The 14,028-nt window shown below is 44.4% G+C and overlaps 1 protein-coding gene across 1 annotated transcript in view; it reads left to right on the top strand.

Moving 5' to 3' along the window:
* Positions 1-14,028, top strand: part of IL13RA1 (interleukin 13 receptor subunit alpha 1) — a 56,753-nt gene that overhangs the window by 22,188 nt on the left and 20,537 nt on the right. The window contains exons 5-7 of the mRNA XM_047715296.1: positions 4,505-4,692; positions 6,469-6,620; positions 13,830-13,877. Coding sequence (XP_047571252.1) covers positions 4,505-4,692; positions 6,469-6,620; positions 13,830-13,877 — 388 coding nt within the window. The remainder of the gene's footprint in view (positions 1-4,504; positions 4,693-6,468; positions 6,621-13,829; positions 13,878-14,028) is intronic.

The following is a 14,028-nucleotide window of genomic DNA, read 5'->3' as shown; positions in this document are numbered from 1 at the left end:
CTCATTCTCCCTCTTAAATAAATAATAAAATCTTTAAAAAAAACAGAGCTACAGGCTAGTTCTGCCAATGAATTTTAGGGAATTTCTTACCACATTAATCATCTTCAGATGGGGAAATTGTCTTTAAATCTGGCCATTTCCTCCTTATGTCTATAGTGTGATTCTGTGGAGGATTTCAGTGTCTGAATCTTCACAGGAAGCACCTGAATGCCTTCTGGCTCTGGTTTGTTATCTCGTATTTTGCAAGAAGTCCCCAAAAGTTGTCTTTTCAAAACCCAATATTTCCTCTTTTGTTATTTTGTCCATGTTACAACAAAAAAAAATTTTTTTTTAAGTTTCTTATCTGGGGTCCATGAAAGTATGTGAAACACCCAAGGTACCAAAGTGAAAAAGGAATCTTAATGATTGCCCATTAGAGAAGTCCCTTTCACTGGTTGAAAAAAATTAATGTTCTGCCTAGTTATTTTTTTTAAGTTATGTAACGAAAGTGTCATAAATTTCTTCAGTTTCTGTTTCTGGATGTGGGTGGAGAACATTCCAGGCCTGTCTGATCTAAAAACTAGCCATGGCACTAACTTAGTTTCTCAGACTGTATTCATTCATGAACCACAGGGGCCTACAACTAGGAGAAAAACTCGATGTACCATCTCTTAAGGGACGAGAGCATTTTCTGTATTTTTAAAAAGATTTTATTTATTTATTTGAGAGACAGAGCACAAGCAGGGGGAGCGGCAGGCAGAGGGACAAGCAGGTTCCCTGTTCTAATGCGGGGCTCAATCCCAGGACCCTGGGGTCATGACCTGAGCTGAAGGCAGACACTTCACCAGCTGAGCCACCCAGGCACCCTGTATTTTCTGTATTTAAATATTTCTTTTCATAGCCTTTGAAGGAGTAAGTACATTAGATCTGAGTTTGGGGGTTTGTTTTTTTGTTTGTTTTGTTGTTGGGTTTTTTTTAAAGATTTTATTTATTTATTTGACAAAGAGAGATCATAATTAGGCAGAGAGGCAGACAGAGAGAGAGAGGGGGAAGCAGGCTCCCCTGCTGAGCAGAGAGCCCGATGTGGGGCTCGATTCCAGGACCCTGGGATCATGACGAGCTGAAGGCAGAGGCTTTAACCCACTGAGCCACCCAGGCACCCCCGGGGTTTATTTTTGAAGACTTTATTTTTGTAGAGTTTTTAGGTTTACAACAAAACAGAGGGGAAGGTACGGAGATTTCGCATATACCCTCTACCCCCCGCAGTTCATGGCCTCCCCCATTATCAGCACGCCCCCCCCTCCCAGGGTGGTATATTTGTCACAACTAATGGGCCTGCCTTGATAACATCCTAGCCACTCGCAGTCCTTACTTTACCTTCAGGCACCATCTTGGTGTCGTCTATCCTGTGGGTTTGGACAAACGTATAATGACACGTGTCCGTCCTTACAACCTCGTACAGAGTATTTTCATCGCCCTAAAGCTCCTCTGTCCTCTGCCTGGTCACCTTTCCCTCCGCAAGCCCTGCCGCCGCTGATGCTTCCTGAGGTCCCCAGAGGGCGCTGTGGTCGGGCCCTCTGCAGGCAGCCTTTGTGGATTGGCTTATTTCACTTAGTAATACGCGTTTACATTTCCTCCGTGTCGCTTCCTGGCTTGAGACCTCTTTTTTTTTTTTTTAAGCTGAATAATATCCCTGTGTCTGGGGGCAACCCAGTTCGTGTGTCCACCTACTGGAGGACGTCTTAGTTGCTTCCGAGTCTTGGCAATTATGAATAAAGCCGCTGTGAACAGTTGTGCACCGTGTTTCACGTGGACAGGAGTTTTCAACTCCTTTAGGTAAATACCAGGGAGCAGGATCGCCAGTCGTATGATAAGAGCATGTGTAGTTTTGTGAGAAACTACCAGATTCTGCCCCAAAGGGGCTGTAGCATTTTGCATTCCTACCAGCAGCAAAGGAGCACTCCTGTCGCTCGCTCCCTGTCCTCCCTGGGTTTGGTGGTGGCACTGCTCTGGACTTCGGCCATTCTAGTAGGTGTGTAGTGGCATCTTGTTGTTTTTAATTTGCATTTCCCTGATGACATATGTGGAACATCTTTTCAGACGCTTCTTTGCCATCTGTCTATCTTCTTCGGTGAGGTGCCTGTTTTCTTACTGCTTTAAGGATTCTTCATGTATTTTGTGCAGCAATCCTTTATCAGACATGTCTTTCGCAAATATTTCCTCTGAGTCTGTGGCTTGCTTTCTTACTCTCTTACTACTGATATTTGCAGGTGCCGAAGTTTTTAATTTGAACAACGTCCAGCTGATTATTTCTTTTCTAGATCAGGTCTTCCGTGTATCTAAAAAGCTTGTTACCACGCTGCAGCTCATCTAGGTTTTTCCCTAAGTCACATCCTAAGAGTTCTATAGTTTTGCACTTTCCATTCAGGTTTGTGACCCATTGTGAATTTGGCTTCGTGAATGGAGTCAGGACTGTGTCTAGATTCATCTTTTTGCATCTAGACACTGTCTGTTGTTCCGGCGCCATTTGTTGAAGAGACCGTCCTTGCCCCCCAGGCAGAGATCAGCTGACTTTGTTTATGCGCGTACCCGCTGTGCAGAAGAGATTCGCTGTCAAAGTGCTGGCACCTAGGCCTGGCAGAACCCGCTGAGTAGGGTTCTCAGGAGAGGGCTTGAGGAGTCTGCATTCTGTACAGTGACAGATGACTGGAGGTAGCAAGTCAAGGGTTTGCGACTCATCCCTGTTAGTTCATTTAAAGTTTAAAGTTGCCTTCCTTTTCTGTAGAACCTTGGCACACCTCCCATTACGGCTGAGGTAGGGCTTGACTCTGGCTTCTTCCGGCTACTCTGAGACAGAAGCCGTTGAGACCCTAGCCAGAAAAGTGTCATTAGCCCCTTCTGTCGGCCTGCCCTACACTGGGTGCCGATGCTCCTTGGGGAGAGGGGTGTGTAGAGGTTTGGGTTGGGAAAGCAGATCCCAGCAGTGCTGCGGATGGAAAGCAGTTAAAGCCATGCGGTGGAGTAAGACACGTAGAAAACCACTGTGTTCTGGAACATTGATCTGGCAGGGGTTAGAGGATAGGTAGCTTGATAACGAAGGTCAGCGAGGTCCTTCCAGAGAGGATGTGAAGGCTGAAGTGGTGAGGGCACACAACACTGTAAGGGTTCCAGGAATGTCTCGGGAGAGAATCCAAGAAGCTTTGTGAAGGAAGGAAGTAACAGAATGGGGTGAGAGAATACAGAGAAAGGAAGGGGGAAAGGGTAATTTCAAAGGACATAATCAAGGAGTCCAGAGAAAATGCGCTCTGACTGATGGGAATGGGGAAGGTCAGAAGATAGGCAGTTTGGCTCAGAAGAGAGGGCATAAGGACATTGACTTTGAGGCCAGAGTGGAACACTCAAATGAAACCGTTAGAAATCTGGGACTAGCACCAAGGAACCCCCCCCCCCCAGTGTAGAAATTCTAGTCGAGGGACAGACATGATAAACTGGGGGAGAATGGCTGAGGGAGTAAGCAGCAGCGAGGAATCTGCAGAGGGCGGAGGACCAAATGTGAATCCTTGAAAAGCGAAAAGGAAGAGAAGCCACGAAAGCAAGGCAGGCAGGCAGAAGGGCCAGAGGAGAACCGTGGAATTCAGCAGATGAGAGGCCTTTTCAAGAAGCCTAAAACTTCTCATGCTGGCCTCTTAAGATCTCTTATACAGAAGATGAAAAGGAGTCAGGGCTCCTGGAATTTTCACAGCTATTGAAAGTACCAGTGTTGGGGTGCCTGGGTGGCTCAGTTGGTTAAGTGACAGCCTTCAGCTCAGGTCATGATCCTGGAGTCGCGGGATCGACTCCCGCATCGGGTTTACAGCTCCATGGGGAGTCTGCTTTTCCCTCTGACCTTCTCCTCACTCTTGCTCGCTCTCTCTCTCTCTCTCTCTCTCTCAAATAAATAAATAAATAAAATATATATTAAAAAAAATTAAGTACCAGTGTTAGGGTACCTGGGTGGCTCAGTCGGTTAAGCATCTGCCTTTGGCTCAGATCATGATCTCCAGGTCCTGGGATCGAATCCCACATTAGAGCAGGGAGCCTGCTTCTCCATCTGCCTGCTGCTCCCCCTACTTGGGCTTTCTCTGTCTCTTCCTCTGACAAAGCACCTCTGACAAATGAACAAAATCTTGAAAAAAAAGAAAAAGGAAAAAAAAAACGAATGAACAAATGAACAAGTGTTTGGGCGTGTGGCTTGGATGACTCTTGATCTCAGGGTCTTGAGTTTGAGTCCCACATTGGGTGTAGAGATTACTTAAAAAAAAAAAAAGAAGAAGAAGAAAGTACCAGTGTTCATCATAAAGGAGCATTCGTTTCTTGCTAGAGTATGAAATGGAGCCACGTTATAAAAGAGGGTTTTAAGAAGAGCTATCTTTCTGTTGCCTTTCACGGTCCTCTTCGGCTGTTTAAAAGAAAACAAATGTCTGCCTTTGTTTCCTGAACACCTTGTTAAAAATAATCCAGAAGGTTGTCTCATTATATCTTGCAGGCACAGCAGCCTGGGAAAAATTCTTCAGTGTGAAGACATCTATAGGGAAGATCAACACATTGGTTGTTCCTTTGCTCTGACTAATTTGAAGGATTCCAATTTTGAGCAACACAGTGTCCAAATAGTGGTCAAGGATAATGCAGGAAAAATTAGACCATCCTTCAATATAGTGCCTTTAACTTCTCATGGTAAGTTTTAGAAGCCCTGTACAACAGTGTGGGTAAAAGTGTTATATCTTTCGAATAGTCAGTATAGAGAATAAAAAAGGAATGATTTTGGTTTTAAGATTTTCCCAGAAAAAAGTACTGTATTTATGTATATCTTTATTTGATTTTTTTTTAAGTGGCAGCCTTGGAAATTCTAATATTATTGAGTATATATGCCACATGCTTTGCTCTTGTTTGCTTCTGAGTGTGCTGAGACTTCAAACGCGCAGTCAGTTGTAGAACCAAGACTGGAGCTGGGCTCTTTGACTCTTAAGTTCTGTTTTCTTTTACTGATGATACTCGAGAGGATGATGCTGCAGAATAAAATGAAATATGATTCCTGAATAATCTTTCTCTTAGTTGAAAAAGGGCTTTGACTGGAGAAGGAGCGATCAGAAGTGATATTCAAACTAGCTAATGTGCGGGGTGGCGTAGGCCCCGACTGCTCAGAATGGCCAACGCAGCCGAGTGTTGGCCTTTTAGAAAAAGGCTTCAACTTGAAAACACAGTATCCGCTTGAGCTCCTAGAACTTCGTTTTGGAAAAAGCATATAAACTCTCTTTAAGTGTTTCCTCATCTGTAAAACAGGGTCCATAGTCCCTCCTGACCTCAAAGGACTGTCCAAAGTCCCAAATGATGTGAGATATGTAAGTATTTTGTAAATCTCTAAAGCAGGCTACTACTGTAAGCGTCGTGTTTATTTATTTGTTGTAAGATCCCACCAGGGAGCGCAGATTCTGGTTAAGTATACAGAAAATTCATGGGCACATAACCATGAATTGACAAAGGTTCCCAAGTCTGGGAGCAGAGCGCTATTCACCACGCCTTCAGACAGTCACGCAGGTGACTTCTAAGTGTGGACCGAAGGCCAGGGGAGTGAGGTCGTGGTAACTTCCTTTGTAACTATTTCTAAGTGTACAGTTCAGTAATGTGAAGTCTATTCACATTGTTGTGCGGCAGATCTCTAGAATGTTCTCATCTTTTAAAACTGAAACTCAGTGCCCCCGAAACACTAATTTCCCCTCCTCCAGCCCTTGGTAAGCAGCTTTCTCTTTTCTGCTTCTATGATTCTGACCACTTTAGATACCTCATGGGTGGAATCCTGCAGTGTTTTCCTTTTTTTGTGATGGGCTTGTTTCACGTAGTATAATGTCCTCAAGGTTTGTCCATGTTGCAGTACGTGACAGAGACTAGACTAATGTTTTAATTGTGGTCTTGGATTGATGCAAGTGAGTGGCAGCTGGGGAAACCCCTGGGGCCCCTCATGATCCATTAGGTAGATGCACATCTGGCCCCAAGTGCTGCTTTTCTTTATTCTCTGTGTCACAGCTGGACGTCCTGATGATACCCCAGCTGTGTTCTAACCAGATGGTTGCAGGTCAGAGTTCACGTCATCTGCCAGACACCCCAAAGATGTTCTTTGGATCCACTTTATGAGACAATTTAAAATAAGCTTATTTATGGTGACCTTCATTATCTCCACACATACATGAACCTCATCAAAAATATTCTGGGCATGGGGACGCCTGGGTGGCTCAGTTGGTTAGGCGGCTGCCTTCGGCTCAGGTCATGATCCCGACGTCCTGGGATCGAGTCCCACATCAGGCTCCTTGCTCAGCAGGGAGTCTGCTTCTCCCTCTGCCTCTGCCTGCCACTCTGTCTGCCTGTGCTCGCTCTCTTTCTCTCTGACAAATAAATAAAATCTTAAAAAAAAATATTCTGGGCTCTAATTTGTGTTCTTCCGTTTCTGTCTTTCAGTGAAACCTGATCCCCCACATATTAAACGTCTGTTCTTCCAAAATGGTAACTTGTATGTGCAGTGGAAGAATCCACAGAATTTTTACAGCAGATGCTTATCTTATCAAGTAGAAGTCAATAACAGCCAAACTGAGACGAATGATATTTTCTACGTAAGTTTTTCCTAGCTAGTTGATTTTATTGGGGGCATTTTTCTTTCACTTGAATTTCTTCCAGGGTAGTAAACGGAGACATCGTGGAATGTAGCTCTTAGATATGTCACCCGATGATGGCGATGGTGATGATGAAATTTCTCGTCCGGAATAGGGCACGGTGGAAGGTCTGAGGGTCTATGGTAAGAGCATTGGCTGTAAGATTCAAGCCGTTCATCAGTTTATTTGCTGAACAGCTTTTCATTACATATCTGCTACATGCCAGGCACTATTTTGTGTGCACGTGACCCTGATGAAAAGGTCTGTTTTTCCCGTGAAGCCTACCTACTAGGAAATAAGTGTATAAATGAACAAGCTAATTTCAGGGTATGAATGATATATGAAGAAAGTCAGATGGGTCATGTAGTAGCATGATGGGAGGGCCTGAGGGAACATGATCATCCGAAGTGACGACGTTTGAGATAAGACCAGAGCGACAAGCACGAACGAGCTTGGCATGCGTGAGAAACAGAAAGACTGGCATGGCCAAAATCGAGTAGGGAAAGACGTGCAAGCAGGAGGCTGGGGTCCAATCTGGTAGATTCTTCAAGGCTCTAGTGTGGTCGTTCCCTGGTCTTGGAGTTTGTGGCAACTAGAGTCGTCAAATTTGGGTAGTCCGCTGTTGCTGGATTCTGTAAATTTGCGCCGTTGGGAATCGAGTACAAAATGTACTGATTAGAGGTCCCCGTGGGCACCTCGGATAGGATATGTAACAGGATACGGTGGGACCTCACGGCATCAGTCTCATCGTTCCACTTTACAGTAGTGGTCACACCCTCGGGCCCGCAATGCTTCATCTGAACGACTAACCAAGAGGGGTTTTGTTGATTCGACCCGAAAAGTTTGCCCAGATTTCAATACCGTGGTCCCGGAGGAGTGTAGTTTCCATAAAGTGGTGCCTCAAGACCACAGGGGCTGTGCTGGTCACGGGCATGCCAGCGGCTCTGGGCCCCGGCTGCACTGGAGTTGTAGAAGTTCAAGACCAAGGGTTTTATACTGGCTTTTAAAGGAGCCCCGTATCTCGCACGTGGACAGATTCCTCGGTCCAGTTGTTTCAGCTCACCGTGGGAGTTTCAAAATACTTACTAAAATAAGCCAGTGTTGACAGGCTGTAACCCCAGAGGGAGTGCCCAGGTCCACAGCTGACCAGAGCTTTTCTGGGCATTCGGAGATGAATCTGTTTGCTGAAATAGAGTAATTGTTATCCATACCAGAAGCCAGAGTCCCCATATGGTACTGCAAAGGGAGAAAGCAGAGGGCTTCCAAGTGGGGAGAAGGTGAGGCTGGAGATTACAGCGAAGTCAGCTGTCAGAGTGACTGCTCTGGCCTTTACTGCTCTCTTCTGTCCGAAATCCTCAGATGCAGGCTGCTTGTATTACTCATCTGGCACTGAATTATATCCCGCTGGTTCCCCGGATCACATGGGGAGTCCTTGTCTCCTGGCTAAAAATAGAGCTCCTGGAGGGAGGAGTTCGGTGATGGTAACTTTGGTGCGGCTCCTGCTCATGGTGGCTCACGTGCGGGAGTGAGGACTGGGGGGTGGGCATTTTCATAAGCACGTCGTCTCAGCTGCCTCCCGCAGTGCTCACCGTAACCCTGGGGACCTAGGGCCTGTGATTTTATCCCCATTTCACAGGTGAGAAGTATGCAATCTCAGAGCTTTACTCCTAAGTTAAGTGGTAGAGTCAAGATTTCAGCAAGTCTGACTCCAAAGCTTGTGTCCCTGACACCGGGGGTCACGTGACCTCAGTTCGCCCTCTTAACTGTGCCAGCTGTCACTTATGAAGTGTTCATGATGGACTACACAGATACTCTGCTCGGTACTTGTACAATAGCATGTGACAGTCCATGAAATGGTTCTCCTCTGACCTATATTTTATTGAGAAACTAAGGCTCAGAGAGGTAAAGTAACTTGCTACAGGCCACACAGCTGATAAGTTGGTCTTTCTGTATTCAAAGGTTTGTCTTGTATTAAACTTTGAGAACACCATTGCATAGTCCTCACTTAAGAAATTCTTGTTGAGAGGTATCTGGGTGGCTTAGTTGTTAAGCGTCTGCCTTCAGCTCAGGTCATGATCTGGGGTCCTGAGATCGAGCCCCGCATGGGTCTCCCTACTCAGCGGGAAGCCTGCTTCTCCCTCCCACTCCCCCTGCTTATGTTCCCTCTCTCGCTCTCATTCTCTCTCTCTATCTCTCTCTCTGTCCAATAAACGAATAAAATCCTTAAAAAAAAAAAGAAATTCTTGTTGAATTACCTTTTTTTTTTTTAAGATTTTATTTATTTATTTTGACAGACAGAGATCACAAGCAGGCAGAGAGGCAGGAAGAGAGAGAGAGGTGGAAGCAGGCAGGCTCCCTGCTGAGCAGAGAGCCCGATGTGGGGCTCGATCCCAGGATCCTGGGACCATGACCCGAACCGAAGGCAGAGGCTTCAACCCACTGAGCCACCCAGGCGCCACCCCCCTTTTTTTTTAAACAAACTAATGCACTGAAGAGAATGTACATACTATGGCATTTATCCTCCTAAATCAGAACCGTAGTCTATTTGGAGTGAACTCTGTTGACACATTTGAATTGAATGTTCTTTGTCCTAGCAGATGTTCACCAGCTGCTTCCTCTCCTAAAATGTCATCAGCTTTTTGTGTGCTCACTGATTTTGAGACCTTTCCCCCCCACCCTTTTTGCAAGATTTTTGAGGAATTATTTTGCCTGATGTTGTAGTTAAGAGGGGGAAGTAGGCCGGGACAGGAAGTGGTGCCATCACATGGGGTTTGGGGTCAGAGGTAGCTGGTGACAATCACAAAGCAAGGAATGACCTGTCTTTGACCACGCCCCTTCTGCCCAGACTATCCGCTTGGTCCTCTGTGCTCTTGTTTTCCTTTTCTCACAGAATTATCTGAGCAGCTGCTAAACTATGTGAGGGAACTTACGTTTGAACAAGAGCTCAGACCTTCCATTTTACACAGTGATTTGCCAATTTTGGAACGTACATGCATCTGGGAGATGGCCCAGGGGAGGGGACATGAACATGCAACCAGGTCCCTCAAGTGGTAGCTGGTCCTTGGGATTCCCCAGCAGGTCTCTGATTCCCAAGTGGCTTTTCCTGTGCCCCATACGAAGTGTCGATAGGACACTCGTCATCATTTAGTTTGCCTTTCCGCTCTTCACAGATGCCGCTAGTAACATGCAAGGTCAAAAGTCATAGCCGTGTGCTCTGGTCTTCGTCCCATGTTTAAATGTCTCTTTGACAGAAGTTGACCATTGGTTCCAGCTTCTTTGAAGTATGATTGACAAGTAAAAACCATATATAATTGGGTTGTACAGTGTGATTATTTTCTAGGTGTACAACGTGATGACTCAATGTACATTTCCCTTGTGAGGTGATGACCACAGTCATGTTAACTAACTCACCCGGCATGTCACAAAGTTACAGTTACCCCTTTTTAAATGGTGAGAACACTGAAGATCTACTCTCTTAGCGGATTTCAAGTATACAATGTGGTATTATTAACTATAATCACCACACATTCGATCCCTAGAACTTAGAAGTAGAAGTTTGTACCCTTTGCCCGACATATTCCCATTTCCCCCAGTCACCCAGCCCCTGGCAGCCACCATTCTTCTCTCTGCCTCTGTGAGCTCGTTTTAGATCCCACATTTAAGTGAGGTTATACAATGTGTTTCCCTGACTTACTTCACTTACTACAGTGCTCTTGAGTTGCATCCATGTTGTCACAAATGGCAGGATCTCCTTCTTTGCCACAGCTGGATGATATTCCATTCTGTGTGTGTGTGTGTGTGTGTGTGTATGTATCACATTCTCTTTATTAATCATCTTTCAGTGCACACTTGGGTTACTTCCATATCTTGACTATTGTAAATAACTGACGAATGCTGAAGCAAGCATAGGGGTGTATGTATCTTGTATCTTTTCCTCTTCTTCTTCCTTTTATAGTTTCTTGTTGTTGTTAGAGCACGTGAGCTGGGGCAGGGGGCAGAGAGAGAGAGAGAATCCCAAGCAGCCTCCACACCCAGCACAGATCTCACAACCCTGAGATCATGACCTGAGCTGAAATCAAGAGTTGGACGCTTAACCAACTGAGCCATCCAGGAGCCCCAGGGATGCATGTAACTTTTCAAATTAGTGTTTTCATTTTCTCCCCCCCCCCCCCCCCCCCAATTTATTTATTTATTTCATAGAGAAAGCACGTGTGTGAGGGGAGAGTCAGAGGGAGAGGATCTCAAGCAGACTCCCCACTGATGCGGGGCTCTATCCCATGACCGTTGAGATCATGACCTTGAAGCTGAAACCAAGAGTCAGAGGTTTCACTGACTGAGCCGCCCAGGTGCCCCCATTTTCTTCAGATAGAGACCCAGTAGTAGAATTACTGAGTCATATGGTATTTTTTTAATTGAAGTATAATTGAGATATGGTATACAACATATTTTTTCAACAATTCCGTACATTTCTCAGTGCTCACTGTAGGCGCCACCATCTGTCACCATACAATGTTATCACAGTATTACTGACTCTATTCCCTCTGCTGGTATTTCTATTTTTAACCTTTTGAGGAAGCTCCGTACTATTTTCCATAGTGGCTGCACCTGTTCACATTCCCGCCAACAGGCATATGAGGGTTTCCTTCTCTCCACACCTTTGCCAGCATTCGTTGTCTCTTCCTTTTCGATGGTGATGGCCATTCTTATAGGTATGAGGCGATACCTCATTGTGGTTTTGATTTGCATTTCTCTGATGATTAGTGATGTTGAACATCTTTTCATATAATCTGTTGGCCAGAAGTAGACTATTTATATTAAGCAACAGATTTTCATGTGTTGATTTTTTTTTTGCTCCAGTTTTGAAATAATTGCATTTTAGGAACGGATCTTTCTCTTTCCATCAGACAACAAATGACTTAAATTGTGTGAAGGAGAATTTTGCTTTATATTGTCTTTTCTCTAACCCAATTGTGTTTGATATATTATACTCTCAACAAGGGAGACTGTTTTTTTTTTTAAGATTTTATTTGTTAGAGAGCATGTGTGAGAGAGAGACAGGAGCAGGGGCAGAGGGAGAGGGAGAAGCAGGCTCCCCACTGAGCAGGGAGCCTTACGCGGGGGCCCTGGGATCATGACCTGAGCCACTCAGGCACCACTGTTTTTTTTTTTAAACTTTTAATTGATGTATAGTGTCCAGTAGAAAAATCACATGAGTTGTCATGTAGAGCTCAATGATTTTTCATAAGTGATTTTTGCAAATGACTTTGCTCTTATGTAACCAGCACCTTAGAAGCCCCATTGTGACCCCTTTTGGTCACTACCCTCCAAAAGGACAATTAATACCCGGACTTCTAATCCCATAGATTAGTTTTGTTGCCTCTTTGTAAATTTTATATAAATGAATTGTACAGAATTTACTTTTTTTTTTTAAAGATTTTTAATTTATTTGACAGAGATCACAAGTAGGCAGAGAGGCAGGCAGAGAGAGAGAGAGGAGGAAGCAGGCTCCCCGCAGAGCAGAGAGCCCGATGTGGGGCTCGATCCCAGGACCCTGGGATCATGACCTGAGCCGAAGGCAGAGGCTTTAACCCACTGAGCCACCCAGGCGCCCCTACTTTTTTTTTTTTTTTAATTTATTTATTTGTCAGAGAGAGAGGGAGAGAGAGCAAGCACAGGCAGACAGAATGGCAGGCAGAGGCAGAGGGAGAAGCAGGCTCCCCGCCGAGCAAGGAGCCCGATGTGGGACTCGATCCCAGGACGCTGGGATCATGACCTGAGCCGAAGGCAGCTGCTTAACCAACTGAGCCACCCAGGTGTCCCCAGAATTTACTTTTTTAAAAGGTTGTATTTACTTTAGAGAGAGCACGCACACACAAGTGCAGGGGAGGGGCAGACTTCCTGCTGAGCAAGGAGCCCGATTTGGGGCCTTGATCCCACGATCCCAGGACCCTGAGATCACGACCTGAGCAAAAGGCAGCCGCTTAACCGACTGAGCCACCCAGGCGCCCCCAGAATTTACTTTTCATGTGTGTCTGCCTTCTTTCACTCAATGTTATGTTTACAAGAGTCACAGAGATTTTGTTGCCCGTAGCTGTCAGTGTTTGGTTCTCATTGCATTCATTCCATCATGTCGATACATATCACATTTGATTTCTCCATTCTCCCTCTGGTGGACATGAGCATAGTTTCAGCTTGGGGCTTTATGAATAGAGTCTTTATGAACGTTGCGGGCTTGTCTCTTGGTGTGCGCGTGCATACATTTCTGGTGGGCGGGTGTGGCTCAGCGGCTTACCTAGGATCCTCTCTAATAGATAATAAGACTTTTCCCAAATGGCTGTGCCAATTTACACTACTAAGAGCCGACATTGAGAGTGCTAGATGCTTCACATTCTCAGCAACACTCTGTATTGTCTGGTAGGTGTGTGTATTGTTATCTTGTGGATTTAATTTGCATTTCCCTGATGACTAATGAAGTTGAGCACTTTTGCCCCTGTTCTTTAGGAATTTGAATACCCTCTTGAGAAATGCCTGTTCAAATCCTTTGCCGGTTTTTCTGCTGCGTTGTCTGTCTTTTCCTTATTAGTTGGTGGGATCTATGTATATATGTGTGCACGTATTATATGTAAATTTAAGTATATATTATATGATATATATATATATGCAAGTCCTTCGTTAGGAATTGCAAATAATTTCTGTCACTCCATACATGACTTTTTAAAATTTCCTTAATAGGGTATCTTTGATGAACAGAAGAAGTTTGCAATTTTAATATCGATGACTTTATAACAGTTTTTCCTTTAGGGTTAATATTTTTTGGTTTTATTTAAGAAATATGCTTTAAGGTCATGAAGATGTTCTACATTTTCTTCTAAAATCTTGCTGTACTTATGTATTTATTTGTTCAGTTTATTTTAACTTTCACATTTAGATCTCCAATCCATCTGGAATGGACTTTGTAAATAGTGTGAGGTAGGGTACAGGATTCTTTTTTCCCCTGTATGAATATGTAATTGACTCAGCACCACTTATTTAAAAAAAAAAAACAAAACCTTCTTTCACTGTACCTAGTCGTCTTTTGATGGGATAAAAGGGGACCTTGTTAGAAATGTTTAAATGATATAAATTAGTCTCTTGAATTTTTTGAACCTATTTGTTTTTTATGTCTTCCAGGTTGAAGAGGCCAAATGTCAGAATTCAGAATTTGAGGGAAACCTGGAGGTCAGTAAATTCAACTTTAACTCTTTGGGCTTAAAGTCATAGAATAATTGGGGGTGGGGCAGGGCAACCATAGCCTAAATTTGAAGTGCTTTGAGAGAAACAGACTCCTTTGTTCTGTGGCTTATTGCCAGTTTTTCTTTGAGGAGTTAAA

This window comes from Lutra lutra, chromosome X (assembly GCF_902655055.1).
Source record: "Lutra lutra chromosome X, mLutLut1.2, whole genome shotgun sequence".
NCBI classification, from domain to species: domain Eukaryota; kingdom Metazoa; phylum Chordata; class Mammalia; order Carnivora; family Mustelidae; genus Lutra; species Lutra lutra.
This window is presented reverse-complemented; position numbering and strand designations above follow the sequence as displayed.